Source organism: Aethalodelphis obliquidens, unplaced genomic scaffold (genome assembly GCF_003676395.1).
Source record: "Aethalodelphis obliquidens isolate GAN/ISIS:26980383/991018 unplaced genomic scaffold, ASM367639v1 scaffold12, whole genome shotgun sequence".
NCBI classification, from domain to species: Eukaryota; Metazoa; Chordata; class Mammalia; order Artiodactyla; family Delphinidae; genus Aethalodelphis; species Aethalodelphis obliquidens.
This window is the reverse complement of record NW_020837956.1, coordinates 36,546,838-36,571,817: the sequence shown is the minus strand read 5'-3', so window position 1 is coordinate 36,571,817 and position 24,980 is coordinate 36,546,838. Positions and strand designations below refer to the sequence as shown.

General features: G+C 43.6%; 1 protein-coding gene across 5 annotated transcripts in view; it reads left to right on the top strand.

The window, feature by feature from the left end:
* GRHL1 (grainyhead like transcription factor 1) overlaps positions 1–24,980 on the top strand; it is a 46,186-nt gene that overhangs the window by 7,848 nt on the left and 13,358 nt on the right. For all 5 annotated transcript variants that reach the window (XR_003434201.1, XM_027113835.1, XM_027113836.1 and 2 more), the window contains exons 4-9: positions 253–643; positions 1,692–1,768; positions 3,216–3,372; positions 3,558–3,669; positions 4,642–4,736; positions 23,336–23,494. Coding sequence is in view for 4 of the 5 variants with exons in the window: in XM_027113835.1 (XP_026969636.1) it covers positions 253–643; positions 1,692–1,768; positions 3,216–3,372; positions 3,558–3,669; positions 4,642–4,736; positions 23,336–23,494 (991 nt within the window). In the remaining variant the exon portion in view is untranslated. The remainder of the gene's footprint in view (positions 1–252; positions 644–1,691; positions 1,769–3,215; positions 3,373–3,557; positions 3,670–4,641; positions 4,737–23,335; positions 23,495–24,980) is intronic.

Below are 24,980 nucleotides of genomic sequence, written 5' to 3'. Positions count from 1 at the left end.
GAGTTCTCAGCATTTCAAATGAAATTTTACTCGATACTTCTGGATTTTACTTGCCCTGTAACTATAAAGGGTTTTTTTCCCTTTCTCTGGTAACAGGTTGTTGTGCCATTTCCTATTTATTTTGTTTCTACCAAGTATATTATTATTATTGCACGGGACCCAATAGCCCAATGCCATTAGGAAGATAAAATTTGTCAAGGAACTGTATCAGCATTGAGTTTGAAAACACAATTTTCTTTTCTTTTCTTAAAGAAATAGCATCTCAAACGTGACTGAGCAGCCCCTCATTTCTGCTGGAGAAAACAGAGTGCAAGTGCTGAAAAATGTGCCATTTAACATTGTCCTTCCCCATGGCAACCAGCTGGGCATCGACAAGAGGGGCCATCTGACAGCTCCTGACACCACAGTCACTGTCTCCATAGCAGCGATGCCTACCCACTCCATCAAGACGGAGACCCAGCACCACGGCTTTACTGTGGGGATCCCCCCAGCAGTGTATCATCCTGAGCCCACAGAGCGTGTGGTGGTTTTCGACCGGAACATGAATGCTGACCAGTTCAGCTCTGGTGCTCAACCCCCAAATGCTCAAAGGCGTACTCCAGACTCTACCTTCTCAGAGACCTTCAAGGAAGGCGTTCAGGAGGTACAGGAAATGAAAGCATCTTCCTAAGACGCTGTGTGTTTGTATAAGTATTGGGTTCCACCTCTTCCTTGTTATGTAAGCTTGAAACTCAGCCTGAAGTCAGTGGATTGGGAACAAAAGAGTTGTTTTTCTTTTTTTCTTAAAGAGAAAAGGTCCATGGGTATAATTTGTAAACTAAACCTATAAAACCAGAAATTATTATCAAGGGCACATGGCTAATCTTACAAGCAGCTGAGTTAACAATTATGATTTCAGCAAAGTGATTTGCTGGAGAATGAGAAGGAGAGCTGCATACTTAATCTTCCGTGGACAGCAGACATAGACACACAGTCTGTTTTCGGCTTTTGTCCTAGACCAAAACAAGCTCCCCGCAACTGGTCTTAATATAAAATGATTTATCATATATTTGCTTAGTGTTTCTTGCTTGGTACATTGTTGGGGAGGCGGGTAGAGCTTGATGACAAGTGCATTGTGTGACATTTACCAATTAATTCCAATTACTTCTGAGGGCTCTGTGGTGATGAACACGTCACTCGGGTAAAAGTTAGGGGCTGAGGACATTTGGAACTGTATTTAATGACTTATGGGGGAAAGGAGCATCCGTCTCCACTTACAGAGTTAGTAGAATAGTAACCTTTCCTGGGAGAGTGCACCGATCCATCCAGCCATGGTGCTGACTTGATACTGTATCTTAACTTGGTGCAGCGATAGAGCTAACTCCTAAAAGTCGTGAGATTTTGGTTGCACATTCCAGAGTTTGGACAGAATTGGGATGTGTGGGGAAGATGGGAAGAGAGAAGAAGGAAGCGCTTTGTGGGAGCACTTATGTAAATTGTCTTAATTTAATCAAGGGATGTATAAATGGATATTTTTTTCTTTTTAATTTTCTTTTAAAATTTTTTGTAGCGTCAAAATTTTTGTTTCAGACAAACTTTGGAAGAGTGGTGGGTTGCTGTAAGCCACATGCTCTGATGCTGTACCAGACGTTGGTCTTTAGTGAGCCTGATAACCAGTTACATCGTTGTGGCTTATCACGTTGATATTTCAGGTTTTCTTCCCCTCGGATCTCAGTCTGCGGATGCCTGGCATGAATTCAGAGGACTATGTTTTTGACAGTGTTTCTGGGTAATAGTTGTCTTTTAATTTGATTTGTAACTTTCAGCTTGTATGACTTACTTCCTTTTTGTTAATTTGATCTTGGAAAATCAGAGGTGGCTTTCGCAGCTTTCAACTTTACTTCCTTGCAGTCAGTGTGGTGACGTCTTTGCTGGAGGACGTTTGCTTTAGTGCATTCAGTTTTGCACTCTGAACTGTGTTTCATGTTTCCCTAATTCTTGGTGTTGGTGCTTTTTCTTTCCTTCGGTTTCCTTATGTGATGGTAGTAGTAGTGGTAGTAGAATGGAATCTCAGAGAAGAGGTGAAGGGATTAAATTAGATCTGAGGTCCCTTCTGTTTGCAAAAGTGTATAATTCTGTGAGAATTTAGGAATAACATCAGGTGGATAAAGGCTTTTATATTTTTATTAGTCTCACTCATGATAAAATAAATGGAGTCAACTGTTTATTGGGCTGACAACCTCTTTTATATGTCACAAAATTGCATCTCAGTCTGGAAATATCAATATTTTCCAAGTTATATATAAACATCTTTAGTTTTTTTAGGAGTGTAATTTCGTTTTATGCATTTTTATGTGTGCTGTATTTTTAAATAAAAGTTTTATTTAAAAGTCTAGGATTTTATGGGAATTGAGACTGCCTTATAGACCTGCCTCAAGGTACAGGAGTCACAAACTCGAATGCCTTCAGGATCTAGGATAGGGGTCAACAAACTTTTTCTGTAAACGATCAGATAGTAAATATTTTAGGCTTTGTGGGCCATACAGCCTCTGTCGCAACTGCCCAGCTTTGCCCAGCTCTGTCGCTGAAGCACAGAAGCAGCCGTAATGTGTAAACAAAGGGCGTGGCTACATTCCAATAAAACTTTATGTATAAAAATAGGAGTAATTTGCCAACCCCTGGCCCAACAAGGTTATTAAAAAACTTCAGGGGAATATAGACGTGGTGCTATAAGATAAAAGAAAATGTAGACAACCGTGGAGCGCCATCTGAGTACATTTAAATTATAAGCAAAAACAACAAAAAAGTGCTGGCAGGCCAAATCACATTTAGTCAGAGGCCTCCCGGCCTCCTGTTTGCAACCTTTGCTGGGTAAATACCAGGTTGGTAGCATGTCTTGTGAGAGTTCCTTCCGGAGTGCTTTTCACTCATTCATATCATTAATATCCTTTGCCTCCAAACTTCTAATTTGTTAACATCACTTCACAGATTTTCTAGTAGGCATTTAGTAGTCCCACATCTGAGAGATTTGAGAATTTCTGGGTTGCTTAAGATTATATTTACTCTGGAAAAAGCAGCAACTGCTATCTATTTATAGCATGACGTGGTCAGTTGGATGTTTCTAGTCATCTGCTCTCTGCATACATCCACACTAAAGCATGTCAAGTTTGAGCTCAGGCATTTAAGAAGCTTCCAAGAGAGTGAATTAGAGATCTGTGAGTTTTTTTGTTTTCTAGGAACAACTTTGAATATACCCTAGAAGCCTCAAAATCGCTCCGACAGAAGCCGGGAGATAGCACCATGACGTACCTGAACAAAGGCCAGTTCTATCCTGTCACCTTGAAGGAAGTGAGCAGCAACGAGGGCATCCACCACCCCATCAGCAAAGTCCGAGTAAGTCCTGCTGTCAGTTCTCGTCTCTGGGAAAGCTGGTCAGAGCTTACTAGTTCCAGGTCTGAGGCAGATCTAAATTAAGATCTGAAATTGCAGTTTTAATTCACCGCAAAATCGAGAACTAAGTTTTCCAAAAGATACTCACGCCTTCGTGTCTTTACGTCGTGACGCATTCTCTTTCACAGAGTGTGATCATGGTGGTTTTTGCCGAGGACAAAAGCAGGGAAGATCAGTTAAGGCACTGGAAATACTGGCACTCGCGGCAGCACACGGCTAAACAAAGATGCATTGACATAGGTAAGTAGCTCCGGAGCCTGCTTTTATTCCCAGAGGTGCAAGCATCCAGTTTTCTAAATCCAGTTATTTTTGGCAGTGATCAGCTTCCTGCCGAATGCATTTGAATTTTTATGCCAGCTACTGATCTGTTCCAAACATTGTCCTTAGCCTCCTGGAATCGGTGCTCTTAACATTACTTCCTTCATGAGGACATATGCCCCATGTGGTGGCTTTCCATGTGACACTGGGGCCAGGAGCTGTAGCGCCAGCTCGTGTAAGAGTGTCCTGCTTTTCAGTCTACAAATTGTTTGAGGGGTAGTGTCTTCTTTAAGAGATTCTGATTATTTGGAGATGGTAATAGGTGGAGGGAAAAAAAATCACCAAGTTAAAGAAAATACTGCTGCTGTGCAGCAACACACACAGTCTTCCCTAGTTACATGTTGAACTGCATCGAAAGTCTCTTCTGTCTGTAAATAGACCCAGAGATTCATCACTTGGAGTAAGAGCAGCAGACCTGTGCAAATCCATATTTAGTCAGGTAGCTTTGTGAAAACCCGTGTTCTTGCCATGTATATAATTTTCATGTAAGACCATTGTCTGTATCGCAAGATGGCTCTTAATCTTTGTGTTACTTCTTTTCTTTGCCTGTGGTAATATTCATGTTCTCTTTCAGAAGAATGAAAAGAACTGAGTTCCAGTCTTGATTCTCTGGACTTAGTTTTGTGGCCTTGGGACAGTTATTTAAACTTTTTAGACCTAAGTGTCCTAATTTTGATAAAATGGGATAAATTTAAAAATGTCTAAGCTTGCCTCCATTACAAAAATTGTGATTCTTTTTCTTCCTTTTTTGAGCTTCTTTCAACCCAACAAAATGTTAATTTAAAGTATCCAGCAGTGATAATATTAAAAGCTGAATCTTACATTGAACTGCTGTAACCTCATGTTGGAAACTAGAAGCCACGACTTTCTTTTTCTTTCTCGTCCCTCATACAGCTGACTACAAAGAAAGCTTCAACACCATAAGTAACATTGAGGAGATTGCTTATAATGCCATTTCTTTCACTTGGGACATTAATGATGAAGCAAAGGTAGGTAACGAAGTCCAGGGACTCCTGTGTTAACCAGCTCTTTGAGGAGTGGGAGGAGCTTAGTGATTGGACAACCGATTTTTTTTTTGTTTTTTTTCAGTTTTACTTGTTTTCCCTCCTTTGCTAAGGAGGAGGGAGAACAAGCGAGGCTAGGAAGGCAGGTCACGGCCATGGTCATGAGGGGCTTGAAGCAAGACAGGACGAAACAGGCCCCCTGCTCAGCCTGTCCGTGTGTCCTGTTCCTCAGCCAGCTGGTTCTCACTTTCTGTCTTTTCACTGGTTCACATTTTCTGGACATATGGCACTTTCCCAGATGTACAGAACCATCCCTCTCCCCTGTCTGTTCTCTTCTCCCGCAGCAGGGCCAGCAGCCACTGTCTGGCCTCGAGTCTGACTCCTCACTCTGGGCTCCGTTTCCTCCTTTGCAGAGTGGAATCAGTTCCTGACTCTTCCCTCCTCCGGGTGTGTAGTAAGGGTGATTGGAACAGGGCCTGTGAAGCTGGTGGCGTTTCTTCAGAAAGGTCCTCGAGTACAGGTTGTCATTAGTGCTCCGTCTTGTGTCGCTACCCTGGGAACACAACTTGCTTACGGTTCTTCTCTCTTGGGCTTTGACAAGTGAAGAGTTGCCTCCAATTCAGATGGTCATTTGGATAATTGTATTTGGAAGTTTTAGTACCTTTTAAGAAAAATTAAGCAGATTTTTCAGTCATGCTGCCCTTCCTACAGCCTTCTTCCCTTTTAGTAGAACCCATCTCTTCACTAAATTATTAGCACTCTGGTATTTTTTTTTGCCTTAGTTTAAAATTTGGAGCTCAGGCAACACAATAGAAACACATTAATTTCGGGCAGTTGCTCAAGTCAGACTGATCTTTACTGTTGGTTGCAGTCGTAGGAACACTTTTGTATATCAAGGACCAGGTACAAAGTTACCATCACCTTCCTGTCCTTTCTCAACCTTTCTTCAATTTTCTCTTTTATTTATTCAACAAGAATTTTAGCAATTATGGAATAAGACACTGAGTTAGGTGCTAAGTATTGTAGAATTTAATTTTTTCCCACCTAGCCTTGCTATTAAAAATCATATGACTGGATTCTTGAGACCCGTGTTAACTTTGTATTATAATTACTTTCCTTTCGTACTATGGTTGTGGTGTCTAAGGCAAAAGTGTGTCTTAAGAGTGCAGGATATAGTAAGTGGGGTCTGCCAGTCTGTTAGGAAGCTTAAGTTGCTGTAATTGCCTTAAAGTTTTCCTACTGACCACCTCCATCCTATGCAAACGTCTTCAGGCTGCTTAGTCCAGAGTTTGGTGCTTGATTAAAGAGTGAATTCACTACAGAGAAGCTAGTAGAAGGAAAAGTAAACATTTCGTTTTATACAAATGTTGTTAGAGTTATTCTGAAATTAAATATCATAATAGGACTCAACGTGCAAGCAGCCTGTAAGAAGAGTTGGCCGTGTGCCCCCCGGGTGCTTCTGTTCTTAAATCAAGCTAGGGAAATTTGTCCTATTTGCCATTAGGGGCTGATGGAGAAATTGCGGAGGAGCTGATCAAGCGCATCGAAGTCCTGAGTTCATTTTTCTGACTTATGTGTGACCTTGGACTGGTCCCTTGATTCACTGGCTTAGTTTTCCCCCTCTTTTCCGCCTAGGAGAATAAAAAGGCCACAGTGGTCAACTCTCTTCTTTGCTGGGGTGTCGTCAGGACTAATAAGCACTTGTCAGGGTACATGGAGATCTTGGCGGAAAGGCCCTGCGTGTGGGCAGGGTGCTTTGTTTGTTTGATGTGTCACTCTTCAGGGTGGGAGTAATGGAAGTCCAGATGACGGGTAGGGTTAATGGCTGGTTTTACTCTGAAGGCCTTCAGCTTGTTTGTATTAAGAAGTATTGTCGGAGGCATGTCCTAAGTAGCCTTAATAGCATTGTTAATTGATGTAGGGAAATTCAGTTTCATTCTCCTTTCCAGACCCCCAGCACTGACTTGATTTTTTAAGCCTTTGCCAGCCCCCAGATGGGGCTCGTGTCATTTCTTAATGAGGCTACTGCCTTTTGAAGCTGATATCAGGCATCATCTTCAAGTGTGTGTTGAAATTAAGTCTGTAGATATTTTGCTTTCCCTGCAAGTTGATGTTTTCTGTTTTCACACTGAAAGTACTTGATGCCCCAGGGCAACTAGAGTGAATAGATATACATGCAGAATCCTGTATAGATTTTTTTCACTTCTTATTTTGAAAGCAACTCACTTTCTTGTTCTAATTTAGGACACATTTGTTGATTCTTAATTCCGGGTCATTCTCCCCCACAAACATAGGGTTTCTTGGAGACATGTGGCATTCCCTTCTTCCCCCACTTTTTAAAGATATCTAATATACCCTTTTGGCCAAGCCAGGAGGAGCAAAACCAGAATTTCAGCCCAGGGTCAACATGAGAATCTTCTCTGTAGCTTCTGCTGCTCTTTGGAGGTGATTGTTTTTAGGACGTGTCAGGTTGAATCTTGAACACCTTGGCTTAGGTTCTAGGTTGGGAAAAGCACTGTCCAAGCTAGACTCATCCTGTCCCTGTACACACTCCATCACCGGCATAATCATATACTTGCTGTTACCATGGAAACTTGAAGACGTTATGAAACTTGTTTAAAAAAAAGTTATTAGACTTCAAAGCAGCAGGGGAGAAGGAAGTTGCTTTGAAAAGCAGAAATATCTGAGAAGCAATCCCCCCTGGTGGCCCTGATCTCTCTACTGTATATACCTATTTCATTCATTTTTCTGTACTCCACACAAAATTAGATTTGTTTGGGTGGTCGGGCATCTTTTTAAGAGTCAGGAATATCTACACAAATTATAGTTTATCTGACATTCACATTTCATTGAGAAATAACTTAATCAGATTTCTTCCCCCCCTGATATATGGCTGAGATCAGCTGCTTGAGGTAATTTTGGCAGGGAGAAGAAGTGGTTCCCTTTGAAACATTAAAATATGGTGCTCTGGTGAGATGCTGAAGTTTACAATTTGTAAGATAGGAGGGCACTGGTCACTTTGGGAAGAGAGGATTAGGAAATTGTTGGGCATGAGGAGACATCAGGAAGGTGGGAGGAAGATAGACACAGACTTAGACTATAGAAAGATTTCATCCAAAGCCAGCTGTGCACCTTGCCCCCAGTTGCAGGACTTCATAACTTTACCCAACAAATATCCAAGTGCCTGCTGTGTCCATGGTACTGTGCTCCATCCCGGCAGAAGCGCTGGTATTGTCGTTCAGATGTATTGTGTGTTAAATAGGCATTCGTGGCCTGAGATCCTAAATATAACATCATGTTTCTAAGGAAAAGAAACTTTACAAATGAACTTTGGAGCCGCAAATAATTTAGAAGTTGGGGTTATCTGTTCTGCACCAGTTTCAGCATTTCCACAACCAAGTGAGTAACTCTAGATAGGCTGCACATCGTGGACTAGGGTATAACTTTTTGCTTGGATTGTAAATCTAAGAGTTTACAAGAGCTTTGAGATTTGGATAGTGATATGAAGCCTGAAGATCTAAAATAAACAGAGGAAAAAGAAGTTAGGGAGAGAGAATTAACTTCTTTGAATGTCGGTTTTATGCCAGGCACTGTGCTGAGGTGCCTTCTCTGTGTTCGCACTTAACGGGTCAGTGCTGCCTGCTCAGTACCCGTGAGAAAGTGCTTAGTCCTCCAGGTGGGAAGATGTTTGCTGCTTGGTCATCCAAATGAGATCACCTGAGGAGGTAAGAATCTACACCTTGTAATGGACAGAAGGTGTTCCTGACAGGGGGGAATATTTAAAAGTGTCAGCATTCATATTAATAGAGCAGCATTATGGATTCACTAATATAAATTCCCGTGGTAAGTAGACCACTTTTGCTACAGGGAAACAGTTTATGTTGATTGTTGGATGAGTGATGTTTACCTACAAAGGAGAGGAAATTATAAACCAAAAAACCTCTGTATGGAATCAAGTGAACATTGAGTCAGCCAGCTCTGAGGGATCCCTGGCCTCCAGGGGAGCATTCGCAGGAAGGAATATCTCTTGTTGGTATAGGACATGGTTATACTTAACTAGACAGTATGGGAAATGGGAAAACAGGTGCAGTTGAAAGCAGAGCTCAAGATCGCTTTGATCATCTGTGTGTGGCTATGATCTCCATGAGTATGAAGCAGACCTTTTAAAGATGTAATGAAACCCCAGGGATACAAAATATCTAACATGTTTTTCCCAGAGGTGACTTCTAATCCTTACTAGAAGGTGGATTGGGGTGCAGCTACCATTCATACATTTCGTTTTTTAAATAGTAGCAGAAAAGAGCTTGCCGTCAGACACGCACTAAAGCTCCACCTGGAGTGAGCAGTGTCAGACAAGGAATAGGTGTGGAGTCTGAGTTTCTTTATACTGGATTTTGCACCCGTGGCTTAAAACAACCCGAAGACTCGTGAGTTGTCCCGCCATGCCGTGCTGGAAGCCGGTGCTTCCCGATGTCTTCATCAGACCCACAGAAGGAGGCACTCCGGGATCAGGTGTGATGAGCCTTCTCGCGGGCAGAGGGAACTGCACCTTGTCCTTGTGGCAGGATCGTATCTCTGGCGGGACAGAGCCCATCTCAACAGGCTGTTCATGTCTTCATGGTTCACTTCCTTCGCATGTTTCACCTTCAGGGTGGTGCCTTGGCCTGCAGAGAAGGGATAGGACAAAATCAGAGCATCCCCTTCCCCGGAGGGAGAAAACCCTCAGTGAGAGAGCACTTTGTGCTTTTACTTTTAGTTATGAATCTGTCAGCTCTAAGGAGGAACTCCAAGGCATTCTGCAGGATCGTCCTTTGGAACCAAATGTTTTCTGTCATGGAGAGGCTCGTGTTACAAAAGAAAGAGGATTAAAGTAGAATGCAGAGCCTGTCTGGAGCACTGAGAGGCCTGAGCACGGGGGGCCTGGGTCCGGCTGGAGCCCTGGTATCTTTCCCTTCTGTCTCCTGTCTCAGCAAAAGTGTATGGGGTTCCTGCCGAGGATTATTGAGGCTCCCGGAGTTCATTCTGTCAGAGGGGTGGAACCATGTTGGTAACTTGAACTTAAGACTTTTTTTTTTTTTTGCGGTACGCGGGCCTCTCACTGCCGTGGCCTCTCCCGTTGCGGAGCACAGGCTCCGGACGCGCAGGCTCAGCGGCCATGGCTCATGGGCCCAGCCGCTCCGCGGCATGTGGGATCTTCCCGGACCGGGGCACGAACCCGCGTCCCCTGCATCGGCAGGTGGACTGTCAACCACTGCGCCACCAGGGAAGCCCGAACTTAAGACTTTGTGTGTGTGCTGTGGGATGCAGGTTTATGAGTTTAATAGCAGTTTGTTGTTTTGTCTAAGCGTAATATTTGGAATCCATCGTGAGAGTAATTTTTAATTTGTTTGGGCTGAGCATATCGCTCGCATTTATAGGGATTCCATTCTGGTGAAGCAGCCGTCAAGTGCTCCAGTAAAATAAGGTGTTGCCAGTTTGGTTGCATTAAGCAGGGACAGGTTTGGTTTGTTTCTCAACTTTACATTTCCAGTGTGAACGGGAGGGAGGAGGGAGAGGTGAGTCAAACGTCTTACTTGCAATTGCAATTAAATATAGGCAGGAGATTTAAAACAAAAGTGTATCCTCCCTGACCTAACTAGAAAAGGAAGCCAGGAAGCACTGTTACTTTTAAAACAAAGATAAAGGACTTCCCTGGTGGCCCAGTAGGTAAGACTCTGAGCTCCCAATGCAGGGGGCCCGGGTTTGATCCCTCCGCATGTGTGCCGCAACTAAGAGTCCGCATGTCACAACTAAAAAGTCTGCATGCCACAACTAAGAAGTCCGCATGCTGCAAATAAGAAGTTCGCATGCCGCAACTGAGAAGTTCGCATGCCGCAACTAAAAAGTCTGCATGCCGCAACTAAAAGGTCCACATGCCGCAAGACCCAGAGCAGCCAAAATAAATAAATAAATAAACAAACAAAGGTAAGAGACTTTCAGAGTCCAGACAGATGCAGGCTAGACTCTCCGTGTGTCCTGCCCTTAGACCCTAGAGAAACTCAAGGTAGCCGAGGAGGCTTCTTAGCTGACGTTCTTTCTACTCCAGGGGTGTCCTTCCATGCAGTTGGAAAATACATATTTATTAAAGTAAAAAATAAAACTTTTGGTGCCAGAAAGATAGTCACATTCCTTTATGGGGAATGAATAGTCTTTAGAGTTGTGGTTTGATCAGTATTGGAAGTGACAAGAAATTTTTCTTGATTGGAAATGTGTGGAGAAAGCTTTTCATTAGCTGATACAGAATAAACTCTTTACTTGGCAATTGGAAAGCTAACTTTGAAGAACCTGTTCTGGGTCTGATTATGAGGGAGGTTTCTCTTTTAAAGTGAGGGTCGTTGGGCTTTGGCTGCAAAGGGTTTCATGTGTTACCCTAATGTCTGGGCAAGAGGTCCGTCCTGAATCCGGTGGACCTTCAGAACCTGCAGGTAACAAAAGCACACGTTTATCGCTGCACACACCTGAGGGTGAGGGCCAAGTCACGATGTTTCTGGTTGGACAAGGGGGACACGTGGCAGCTGAAGAAAGCCTCGGTTTAGTAGTGAAACTTGCGTCCTGTGAAACGGATTTGAGGCACCGTGTCTGGTCAGCCACTAGAAAAGTGCTGTCACTTGAACTTTTTTATCAGTCTTTTTTTTGGTGGGGGAGAGTTCAGGTTTTTCCCCATCCTCCACCCTGCGCATGTCACGAAACAATGAGCTCCTCTCTAGAGCTTTTTCTTTTTGACACTTTGTCACATTAACCCTCCTGTTCCTGGTCCTTCCTGGAAATTCCATCTCCAGTGGTTTTCTAAATCTGTCATTTCAACCAGTTTTGCTACTTGTAAGCTAAACCAGAGGGCTTTGACCCTGCCCAGACATTTTTAGTCATAACTGAATTTACCTGGAATAGAGGTTTCAGGGCAATGCAGGGTCTGGGAGTTCAGGGGGTTTTTATATGGCAGATCTCCTTCATCCGAGACTCCAAATCTGGTAGTAAATATAAGTGAACTCTACGTTAATTACTCAGGGACTTTTTCTTTAGCTTTTTAAAGTTCACAGTATCTAATTAGAGACTTTGATTGGAAGTCAGCTTCCTGCCAAGTCTTCCCTTATGACCTGTCTGCTCCCCTGCCCTACTCTGTGCCTAGAGATGCTGGAATGTGGCCAGTGTTTGCCTTGTGTCACACCTGCATCCAGATTTTCGTATTTCAAACAAACGTTCTACTTATTTGGGACAACACGTGCCCGATCACTGTATCTGGCAAGTGTCCTTAAGTTCACCAGGCCCTGCTTGTAGGATATGACAGAGGGAAGATGGGCCGCAGGTGCCTCCAGAATGTTTCTCCCTCTCTCTTTTTCTCTCTTTGGGACTCTTCCCTGGCCCTCTGCAATCTTTGCAGGAACTAAGGCTGCGTGTGGGCGGCGTGGGAAGGCAACACTGTGGCAACAGTAAGGGTGATGACTGCATCCTTGTTTTGTCTTTGGGGAAACGCCCCATGCCACGTCCATGTGAGAAGATTGCAAGTTAGTGCTTTGCTCTTCCCACACCCCTTTCCTTGCTGCCCCAGCCTTCCAGTTCTTTTCTCTTGATGGTTGGTTGACGGTCTGCGGAAGAACACAGACACTAGTTGCACGTTTGAAGGCTTTTCGTTCGTGCTGATGTTATTCCGTAGTGGGATTTTTTACTCACCTCACGTCATGAGAATAGTGGGGAAGCGTGACTTTCCTAGGATTAGCTGGTGAATCAGCAGTGGAACTGGATCCTGCTTCTGAGTTTATGACCCAGTCTCTGATACCTTCTGGGGCTTAATTAATTAATTAGACCTGCACATCGGGAGAAAGTAGGGGAGCAACAAGGCTCATACAGAACTAAGATAATCAGGCTTTGTTTGGTTTGGGGTTTTTTTGGTTGGGGGGGAGGGAATGTTGATTAAGATTGTGTCTGCTGGGGCTTCCCTGGTGGCGCAGAGGTTGAGAGTCCGCCTGCCGATGCAGGGGACGTGGGTTCGTACCCTGGTCCGGGAAGACCCCACATGCCGCGGAGCGGCTGGGCCTGTGAGCCATGGCCGCTGAGCCTGTGCGTCCGGAGCCTGTGGTCCGCAACGGGAGAGGCCACAACAGTGAGAGGCCCGCGTACCGCAAAAAAAACAAAAAAGAAAAACAACAACAAAAAAGATTGTGTCTGCTGTATAATGCTCAATAAGTGTTCCTGTCTGATGAGACTTTAGAATTGGATCTTGATTTCTTCCTTTAAACTGTTCCCCACTCCATTGGTTTCAGCCGGCATAACTTCATATACGCATATTGGGAAAATAGTGATTGTATTCTAATTAGCACTGTTGGATTTGGTGAGAATAAACTATGTTATTGACCTCATTATAATTTCATTTATCAGAAGGTTTCTAAGAAAAGCTACTGAGAAATATTTTAGAGTGATCTTTTTGACTGATATGGAAGAGAGTTAAATTAAAACTTGTTCTAGGGCTTCTGCTTTCAACTTAGTAGATTAGTTACATCCCAGGAATGAGGTTAGGAATGTGATCTCTTTATTTGACTAAGTTGAATTTTAATACTAGAAATGGGTTAGAGTGATAAAGACTCCCAGAGGCAGCGGGGACGGTGCCTGTGACAGCTGTCACTGTCTGACGGGGCGAGCCATCTTTAAGTCCCTTGCGCGTTAGGAAGTCACAGAGGGACTTGGCGTAGACTCCCCACGTGATCTGGGGTATAGGACCTTGACCTCATGCCTCCTGAGCAAAAAGGGACCTTCTGCTCACAGCCATTTGGGGGTCAGTTTTTCCCCTACTTCACTGAACAGTTTTTCCGTTAGGTTCTTCTTCAAGCTTTCTGTGCTTCATTGTGTCATTGTGGTTTCAAGAGCACAGATTTGGAGCAGGAAGCATGGGTCCTGGTTTTGTCTTTGTCATCTGTGTACCGTGTGTCTGTATCTTCAGAGCCTGAACCTCAGCCATAGTTGGACACTGTCTTTCTTGAATTGAAAGGTGTTGAGTAGCCAGATTCTGAACCATGTGATGCTCGTGTTAAAGGTAAATGTTTCCAGGGAACACAACAAGGATAAGTGCATTCTTGGGACATAAAACATTTTTCAGTTATCAGCTTTGTGAAGTGTCTTCCATAGTTAAATCAGCCCATTTTCCTTTTTTCTTTTCTTCCTTCTATTAGATCTTTTCTCTTTTCTTGCGTATATCTACCAAGCAGTTAGAACTCACTTGAACTATCTGAATGTGCACCATGATACACGATGCACACATGTTATTTTGACACAGGGTAATCAGGCATGCTCTCAGCTCTGTAGGCTGACACTTTTCCAAAAGTCTGTTGTATATAATCTGACTTAAAAGAGCAAAACACCATTCTCCCTTGAAAATTTTTTTCAGTCATTGTTGATCAATTTAACTCATTCTAACATCCTTCCAGGAAATTCTCTGCAGGCTAGTTATCAATTGCTCCTGTGTGAAAGGACCGGCTAGAAGTCATGCTGCAGAGAGTTGACTTTCTCAGCTGTACGTTCATTCATTCAGCAAATTATTCACTGTGCTTCTTTTTGCAGGCAATAAGGGAGGGAATAAAAGATGATGCAAGCAGAAAGCCTGTCCTCAAAAGAGGTGACACTCTCTGTGTGATGATGCAGGTCTTAAGTGAGGTTTTAAAATGCTCTTTAGATTTCCAGGGCAAAGGGGTACTTTCAGCGAAGGGAGTCAAAGGCTTTACGGAAGAGATGGCACTGGGCACCATGCTTTGAGAGATTGCAGCCGCAGAATATTTTTGCAAAGGCTGTTTGGTGGGACCTTTTTTCTTCCTTATTTTTCCCCCACAGAGTAGCTGTTGTGAATTTAAGTGGAAACGAGGCACCTGGAACACCTTACTTAGTCTGCAGAGGTGCTGTGACACATTGAGGCCCAGACATTGCAGTGCAGGAAGCAACATTGGGATTTGTCTGCGGCAACACTCTAATCTTGCAGGAAAGTTGTAGATGTTACCACACGTGTCAATATGACGCAAAGCTACAATGAAGGGATAACATGCTTAGTTATCAAATACAGACTGTTAGGTACCTGTAGTTTCTGTAATGGAAAGATGGTCACTGTAGATAATGTTTTAAAGTATAAACGTGAATAGATGCTGTAGAAAATTACCTCATGGCTCCCTATGTGAATTTATCTCTGCCCTAGAACTTACCTGTCTGTCTCTATATATACATCAGTGAGCCTCTAAATTCCATAACCTTTTCCAAATTGAGGGGGTATATAGAGTCCATTTAATTATTCATTCAACAAATATTTATTTAATGTCCAGTATGTATAAAGAGCTGCTTGGTATCCTCAGTTCTACCAAGATGACCTAGGTGTTCACATCTGCTTGGAGGAAGGATGTGATCATAAATAACCTGTGAACTTGGGCAGCAAGTTACCTAACCTCTAAACTTCATCTGTGAAATGGGGTCAGAGTAGAACCAATTTCATAGGTTGTTTTGAGGGCCAAAGAGTCAGTACACTGCAAGAGTACAGTAAATGGAACTCAGAGATCATAGCAGCATGTAGTTTTATTTGGCTGGAGTTTATGAATTTGGGGTCCTTCATTCAGTGAACACGTATTTCTTATTGGCCAGGCACTGCAAGGATGCCTTGGGAATGTAAAGGTGAGTGGGACGTGGCCCAGTTCTCAGGAAATTCAAAATTTAGTGGAGAAGATTGCCATTCTAGTACTTACAGTGATAAAAGTAAACACAGAGGAATAGAACTTACCTTGGAATAGGAAGATCAGAGAAGGTTTCTCAAGGGTGACACTTGATTGGGTCCTAAAGGATAAGAACTAGCTGAGCATTCAGAGCCCAGAACGAGCCTATAAACTGGATGTGTGTGAGTACAGAGCTCAGATCGGGGCTGGACATCCAAGGCAAGTGGGCGACCAGATCCTGAAGGCCCTGTGGTGCACCTAGTGAGGACCTTGGACGTCTCCCTGTAAATGATTCGTCTCAAACCCTTGGGACTGTGGACCAAGTATATTGGGGTTGGAATTTCTTTGCATTTTCAATTCAGTGATTAGACTTTTAAAATCACAAGTATATTCTGGTGCCAGTTGCTGCCAGGAGGCTTCAGTGCTAGTGTTTGTGCTTAGGTGTTAGGTTTGAGATAGATAAAGTCCAGGTGAATCCTTAGGGTGCTGTGTGATCAAACATTATGTAGCTGTTTGAATAGAGTCGTATTTCTCAGACTAGGACTGGATATGTTTTTAGGGGTTGAGGAACTTTTTTTTCTCTTTTAAAAAGGATACGTGTATTATTCACATTTGAGAAGTGCTGCTCTAGGTGGTGGAAAATATGGCTGGAAAGGCGGATTGCATCACATACGGCATTTGACTGCTGAGGAATTTAGTCTATTACATAGGCAGTGGTGAGCGACTGAAAATTGTTGAGTAAGAATGAGTGATTAAGATTCTGTGGTGATACTGGTGTTTGGTGATTGCCTAATGTCAGGGAAGCAGCCTCTCTTTTTTCATTTCTTTTCCTGATCTGTAGCCATTTTACTGTTTAAAGGGCGCTCTCTTAGAGGCCAGAAGAAAGAAGGGTTAATTTATGTAAATTTATATTAGCTCTTTTTCTTTTGTCGAGTCTTTTCATTTGTTTTTTTTTTGAGGGGGAGCACTGTTGTGTGTATTTAAAGTTTTGTGAGGATTTGAAGCTTGTTAAATTAAGATTTGGAGTTAATAGCTGGATTTTTATATACCTATGGTTTTTCTATCTCTCATTACCAGCTTTTAATTCAGTACCATTTAGTAGTAATAGGCATTAGGAGAATACAAAAAATATACTAAACACTGGAAGAAATTTTTAAAATGGGTCACACATAATTCCTGCCATCAAGGGGCTTAGAGCACTTGTAATCACAGTGTGACAGAGTGACCAAGTGTTCAGTAGAGGTGACGGGGGTGTGGATACCAGGCCCTTGGCCTGAAATAGAAGCTCACAGTAGGGCCACAGGGTGCTGGGGGCAAGGCTACTTACTACAATGTGATAGATAGTAAAACAGGGTTGTAATTCTTTTGGGGTAGTTAGAGAACGCATCTCAGAGAAGTTATATCAGCTGTTGCTAGGTCTTTATTTATAAGAGAGATGTCAGTAGAGAATGGAATAAAATTTACTTTAAATTGAGGGGCAGAGAAAATAAAGATCCCCAAAGTGTGTGTAAAAATTCCTGTAAAGCAGGTGTGAAGCTAGAATGGGAGTTTGGAGCTGGGTTTTGGAGGGCCTTAAGAATTTGGGTCCCTTCCTTCAGACTCTGGAGAAGCACTGCAGGTTGCTTATGACTTAGTTGTCCCGGTCACTGAGGTGACATTATGTGGCTGAACGCCTGTGGCCTCTCCCTCGTATGAGCATTATGCTTTGTTACTCTATTGTAGTGTAAACATCAGAGCCCTTAAAAAGAAAACTTTATCCCTTAAAAAAACTTAATTAAAAAGAAAACTTTATCCAAACTGTCATAAGAGTGGTTCATATAATGTTCTTAGTGAATCTAAAGGTTCACATTTTGAAATTTTTTATTCCACTCATTGAGAAAACCATATTGTGGAAGTCAAAGGAAATGATTTTCACCATTTTAGAAGCAATGTTATAATAATGTGTAAAATTCCACCTAAATCTCTCAGTGGGGAAAAAAATTAAAACTATATTATTTGGCTGTCAGGTTCTTGTACAGGAATAATAATATAGAATGAGTATTACTGTTGTGGTAACTTTTTGAAAAGGAACCGCCTTTTTATTTATGAAAATTATCCTAGTGTATTTAAGTTAGTCAGTTTCATCATTTAGCTTCTGACTCACCTGCTTATAATTTTTGTAACTTCTTCCTGATGAATTCCAAGTGCATTGTTAATGCTTTCTTCCTGTGAATTAGGTGGGTGAAAAATTATTTCTAGAATATCTCCCCACAAATGAAACTCACTTGTCAAAGCTCATACATCTGACTACTCCCTTTAGACTAGAGACTCCATACGTTTTCTGGAATTGTGCCTTGGTTTGTGGTATTGATGGTAAAGCCCCCAAAGAACAGGCGACTTGGGGGTTTATAAAATTTGTTCTCAGTTGCTTTCACTCTACGACTGGGAAATGAACTGCTGATGGTGACCTGTGTTTTGAGCAGACTAGTTCCCTGTGTCTTTCTTCTCCTTTTCTTTCCATTTGAGGAGTAACAGTGGACACAGCAGCTGGCTGGTGAACAGTATTGTGCGGCTGCCATAATGCTTCCTGGAAAAATCATCATAAATTAATTCAAGATCTGATTTCTTGTTGGTTCTGTGCTTATAAACATTTGGAATGAAAAAAATCTATACAAGTTACTCCTTTGATAATGTAAATCTTTATTCTGTTGTTTTTTTCTCATTTTCAAACTGAGGTTTGAAAACAAGATTAAATCTTTTGAAAAATTCTAAGTGCATGAAAACAAAATTAAATTTTTTGAGAAGTTCTAAGTGCGTGAATTCTTGGCCAAGAATGAGGAACTATCTTAGAAAAATGGGCTGGACATTGAAAGAGGAATCTTGCCGAGCATCTTTCCACCTGTTGAGCAGGGTTTTTTGTGGTTAGTTTTTTTTTCTCTCTAGTGATTTTAGGTGGGAACATTAGTTGCTCATCTTTTGAGATTTGTTCCAATTATTTGAATAAAATCAAACTTTTTCTCCAACTAAGTGGCAAGGAAGTATGAAAACAGAGAAAAGGTCATTACTTGAGTTCTTAAAGATCTTTATTTATGTCATTCTAGAGAAGGAAGGTTGTGTATCTTTCAGCCTACTCTCAGACTTCAGAAATAAGGCGTTTTAAGTGTGTATGTGTGTGTGGCTGTGTGTGTGGATGCACACACACGTGTATTGTATAGAAGAGGAGTTGGATATGTAATAATCCATCTTCCTTTTCACCTCTTTCCCACCTTCTGTAGGTGATATTGGAGTTTTTCTGTAATCTCATTATAGAAAATATTTCTCTGCACAATGAGTATGGTCTGAACATTTGTTTTATCCAGAGTTGGGTGACTTGGCCTGTTGTCCAAGGCCAAGTCAAGGCCAAGTCACCCAAGGTAGAACCCAGTCCAGGTGTTAACACGGTGAGGAGCAGAAGGCATCCGCCGTGTTGCTGCCGCAGGGCCCAGAGCACAGCTCTGCCTCGTGTCCTACACTTGCTCTCTCCCTCTTTTGGGTGCTGCTGATTAAAGATTGTCACCTTCCTAAGTAAAGATCCATAGACACTGACTGAGCTTCTCCAGCAGAACTTAGTGTAGTCCGTCCACGAGCGTGGGCTGCATTGATCAAGAGTGTGGGTGTGTGGGTGAAGGTCACACTAATGGGAAGTCCATAGCGGGTATCTTCTCAGGAGGTCACCTGTGGGGAGAGTGGAAATACTGAACTACAAAAAGCGGGGGTAGTGCTTCCTCGCTGTTTTTACCACATTGTGATGTCGTAAGGATCAGTTACTATCCCGGCAGCTTAGAGAATGGTGTAGCTCGGGGGGTCAGCAAACTGCAGCTCTCAGGCCCTGGCCAGCCAGGGGCCTGTTTATGTGAATAATGATTTTTCAAGATACCACCACCCACATCTGTTCACGTATCTTCTGTGGCGGCTTTCGCACCGTTACTGCGGAGTTGGGTGGTTGCATGGCCCACAAAGGCGAAAACTCCATCAGGCCCCTTTGCAGAAAAAGGTGACCCACTGCTGATGTAGATAGATACGAGAAAGCTGTTTTAGGTGTCCGCATTGAACTTCTTCTTGGTCATGTTTGTTCACTGCTCCCTCGGCATCTTCCTCCTCTTGCTAAAAACCTGTGTGCTGAGCGTGTGCTGTGTACCAGGCCCCAGGAACAGGAATGGCTGCTTGAACGTTGTATCTGTCCTCTGCGGGCACGACGCCACCGGCCAGTCTCACACCCGAACACACAGTTCATCCATACACGTCAACCCCCATGAAAATCAAACGTCCTGTGAGGGCTAAACATAAGAAGTGAAGTCTGACAGGCTTTTAATAGGTTTTTTCCTGGTCTCTGTCTTCTAAAGTAGGAGTTCTTGAGAATTTACACGACCTTGTTGAATAGCAAAGTTGAGCAGATGCTTTCATCTTTATCTTTCCTTTGATTAAATGAATATTATTCTTATTTGATAGGGCTGTACCTCTGTAAAAAAAATTTTTTTAATTAAAAAGAACCTGATGGGATACATATAAATACATGTAAGCACATCGGAACTCTTTCAAGAAAGGAAACCATATATTGGGACTCGTTTTAATAACCTCAGAGTTTTGGAGCCAAAGGAGATCTTTGATCGCTCAAAGTGTGTAAGTACATAGAAGATTAATTACTTGACGGCAGTGGTTTCTATCCTGGCCGATCACGAGAATTACCCAGGGAGGACCTAAGACAGTTCTCGAGCCCGAAACCCACCCCAGGCGTGGGAGCAGGAACTGTAGACGTGGCCTCACCGTCACCGTCTCCGGTACAGGCTGACAGCCCGGGGATTCCAGGTGAGTCAGGGTGTGAAGCACTCGAGCTCCCAGGCAGGATTATGCTCCGGCCACATTTCGAGAACCACTGCTTTGTAAGATTCTTAATTTTATACAGGTAGCTAGTAGATAACTTTAAGTGGCAACTTCACATGGTACTCTTAAAAGAACATGATTTGTAAAAAGTTGATTGATCAACGTATTACACAAAATTATTGTCACTAGAAATACAGAGTAGGGATATAGGATTCATCATCTTTCAGTGTAAGTATGCTGGGACTGCAGTTAAAAGTCATCTAGAGATCGTCGTCTAATCCAACCCTGTGTTTGACAGTGGGGGACCCTTGCCCGCATCACAGCACAGTTAGTGACAGAGCTGGGACCAAAACTTAGGCGTTTTCCTTCTCAGACCAAAGCCTTTCCTGCTGACCACATTACCTCTTGCTAGAACATATATCAGGCATCTTGCACCCTTGCCAGCCTTTGGTGTCCCCCTCAGGGCCAGCTGTCCCTGTGACCGTCCGGCTTGTTCTTGTGCCGCCCCCATTTTTCTCCTGCAGGGCTTCAGCCCACCGTTGCTGTACCTCGTGTCCCTGGCCTAGATACCGCACAGCCCGTTCACTGTTCACTGGTATGTTTGTGTGTTTATCTAGAGAAGGTGGCACTTTTTTAATGCTGAGTTAGGGACGCCGTACCCATTCTCTGACACATTTAGAACACCGCCAGGTTTAGAAAGAGTTGATATGAAAATAGGAGAAGCATGTCCATAAGAAAGCAATTGTAAGTGATCATGAATAACAGTGAGAGTAATGCCTTTCTGAAGGCTCCGTGTTTATACTGATCCTGGGATCTGGCTCCTGCTTATTTTTCTGCTTTGAATAGAAACTTGACACTGGGAAGCAAGGGCAGGTTAGGTTTTAGGTTGGATTACCATGAAATCCTCTTGTAAAGGGAATACCACTTTGGGTCAGAGACTTCCTGGAATTGTTGAGGGTAAAGTGTAACTTTCCCAGGCACCTGTTTTTGAGTTAGGAATCGAGCCGGGTGGCCTGGAATGATGGAGAAAATTTCAGATTTTCCATTTAGTTGTAAAATGAAAAATGTGGTGGTTTGGTTACTTTATGTGCTCAGTTGTTTGCGTGAACTATTGTCTTTCTGTCTGCCTTTCTGTTTGTTCTTCTTTCATCTATTCCATAGACTATCTTTTTAACTTTGATTTATGGATTATATATGAAACGGTTTTTAAAAAACGTATAGGAAAAGATATAAAGTCAAAGCACGAAGTTTCTGTAGTGGATTTGAAATTCATGTGTGCCACTTTTGCCTACATATCTAGATTTATGTATTTAAAAAATTAGAGCAATTTGCTTATTTGCTGAAAATTACTTAAATGAAAAGAAAAAATCATAGGTAAGATAAGGCAGTCCTAGATCAGGAACCGTGTCAAGTGGAGAAATGGACCCAGCCTGCTGAGTATTTACAATCTAGTCAGGGACATAAAACATACACATATAAAAATGGCAAACCATTCCAGGTAGTAAAGAAAAGCCAAGTGATTTGTCTATAGGATAAAAAGTTGGTTTGGGAAACAGAGACAGCCAGGAGTGAAGGGGGAAAGTCTTTTATATGAATCCCAGCCCTTTGCTTTCTACCCTGGGGACAGTTTAAAAAGTCTCTCCAGGCCTCACCTGTAAACAGAGGATAACAGGCCCTCCAGGCTGTGCTGACGACACCAGGTCACGTGTGTAAGGTGCATGCCCAGCACGACAGCTCAGTGCTGTCGGCTCCGTGTCACAGTGCGGGCTGAATGCAGACAGTCTGGGAGCAGGGCCTTGAGTCGGACCTTTAGATGGAGAGCAGCAGAGAGGAGCTGTGGAGGGGACTGGACCGGGACAGGAGGGGACAGGAGCAGGAAGAGGGACAAGGACAGAGGGGAAGCAGGGCCACGCTGCCAGCGCGTCCTCGGCTTGAGAGGGCGGACGGGGCTGAGCGGGGGTGGCGGGGGGGCGAGTGAGGGATTTGGACAAGTTCTCAGTCTTTTTAGGATGTTTTGGTCTCTTCCTACTTAAAAACAGTATATAGACTAGAACAAGAATAGAAACCCTGGTTCAGCATTTTGCATACCTTCTGGAGAGCGTTCTTTGTCCTGTGGCTAGAATGTTTTTCTCCTTACCCTCTGTTCCCACTCTGTGCTCTCTTATCTTACCTTCTTACAGGTTTTCCCCCCTGTGCTGACTGCAACGTCTCCCTCCCTCTCTGGGTCTTGCTTCAGCCAGCGGCGCCCCGCACGACTGTGGCGGATCTGTTCTTGGTTGTTAGGGCTTCAGGGTTGTCACCTCGTGCAGGTCTGGCAGGAATCCAGAGTAAGGGTCTAGGGTCTTTGAAATGTGCCAACCGGTTTTAAAAACTGTAATTCCAATAATACCCACTATGTGGTGCTCATGCATCAGAAATAAATTCTAAAACTAAAGCATTGACGGGGAGCTCAAAAACCTATGACCAAGCGTGGAGAGCTTAAAATCCAGGATCACAAACACGGGGCGGGGCGGGGGCGTGGGGAATGGAGCGTGTTCGTGATCTGTACAAGGTTCACCTGGGTCTCTCTAAGGAACAGTTACCTAAATTCCAGAATATTTGGACATAGATGTTACAGGTCATCCTAGGAGGTGGTGTAGACATAAAGACAGGCGGATCCCCAAAGAGTTTGTTGCAAGCTCTAACACAGCTGCAAAGAGAATGTGTACCATTTGGAACATTCAAAAATGACATCAAGAAAGACAGCCAGCCTCAGCCCCACCGTGTGATACTAAATAAGTGTTCTGGGGGAGAACTGGCAGGGGGTCAAAGCTGCTGTCTGTCTTTTCCCTTTAAGGTCTGCATTCTTATGACCAAAGGTGGTTTTAAAATAAACCCTTTGTTACCTCTTTAAAAAATCTTTTAAACAAGAAGCTGAGCTCTCATTTAGAACATATCTGGATAGGTTCGGTGACATTACTGTTTTTACAAGCTGTGCAGAGGTTGACCATCAGTGCCTGGCGCTTACAGAACCTTTTCTTTGCTTTGCAGGTTTTCATCTCCGTGAACTGCTTAAGCACAGATTTCTCTTCTCAGAAAGGTGTGAAGGGGTTGCCTCTGAACATTCAGATTGACACCTATAGCTATAACAACCGCAGCAACAAGCCTGTGCATCGGGCGTACTGCCAGATAAAAGTCTTCTGTGACAAGGTAAGGCTGCCGACTCGGCAGGGACACTTAGAATACAGCGTGCAAGGGGCACCCTTCCTCACAGGAAAAGACCAGGAGCTGCTTAAGTTCAATAAGAATGTATTGCTGATAATATAAAATAGCTTATTTTAAATAAGCAATTCATGTTTTAGCCACGCAAAATCACATTATATAGGGGAGAAAAATAATCTCCTTTTGACTGAAAAACTGGAGGGGTCGATGAGCACATTTATTTTCTCAGGCGTGTCCGATAGGGTGGCACACAGGGACTCATGCCAGCTGCACCCAATCCTTGGTGGCCCCTCAGCTTACGGGGACCTGCAGGCCACGGCTGCGGTGTTGGAGCTCTTCCTGAGCTCTGGGTCTGAGGACTCTGCGCCTGTGTTATCACTGGCTCACCTCCCTCCAGGCTGTTTGGCAAGTTGTCAGCCAGCTCACTAAGGTAGGAGAAAGTGAGCTGCAGATTCTTCTTGACAGCAGCAGGTAGGCAGGAAGAGAGAGCACAGGCCCAAATGATGTCAGTGTCATTTCTGTTCTCTGGTATGACGCCCTTTTTTCTGGAGAAGAGATGTGCACTTTTGCCAGGTGCAGAGCGAGGGGCTCAGCTGGATTAAATCCAGAGAGAAGCTATAGGCCCACGCTGGTTTGGGGTTTGGAGACAGTGGTATCCTCAAGAATGGGGCGGAGCCATCTGCTGAACTAAGATTGAAGAAGACTCTGACTTTCCCCACTCGGAAATATCGGACTGTATTGTTTTTGCCCGTCTCCTCTTTTCATCCTATTAAAACCTCTCTGTTATTAAGGTTTTTAGAAGGTACTAGGAAACTGGCAGTGTATTTGCTATCAGGGGTCTGGTATCCTGGCCTGTGTTCTGGGTGCACAGAGCAAGCATGCGGCCCTACGTGGATGAGCCTGAGGCCCTCCAGGCCCAGAGGACTCCCTCAAACACCCAGGCTCAGCGATGTTTACCGAGTACCGGCCATGTGCCTGATAATGTGCTAGGTGTATTAGTCCTCTGCTGCTGTTAACAAATTACCACGAACTTAGTGGCTCAAAACTACACACATCCATCATCTTACAGTTCTGTAGGTCAGAAGTCTGACCCAAGCCTTACTGGGCTAAAATCAAGGTGTTGGAAGACTGATTCCTTTCTGGAGTCTCTAGGGGAGAACCTGTTTCCTTGCTTCTCTGCTTTCCAGAGGCCGCCCGCGTTCCTTAGCTCATGGCCCCTTCCATCTTCAGAGCCATCCTCACACGTGCTCCTCTGGCTCGCCTGCTGTTGAGGACCCTTGTGATTAGATTGGGCTCACGCAGGTGCCCCAGGAGACTCTTGCTGCCTTAAAGTCAGCTGGGGAGCAGCCTCCTTCTCCTTTGCTGTGTAAGCTGACAGAGTCACAGGTTCGAGGGTTCAGACGTGGACAGCTTTGAGGGGCGTTAGTCTACCCACCGCAGTGCTTTAACATGTGCTGCATTTTACAAATGACAA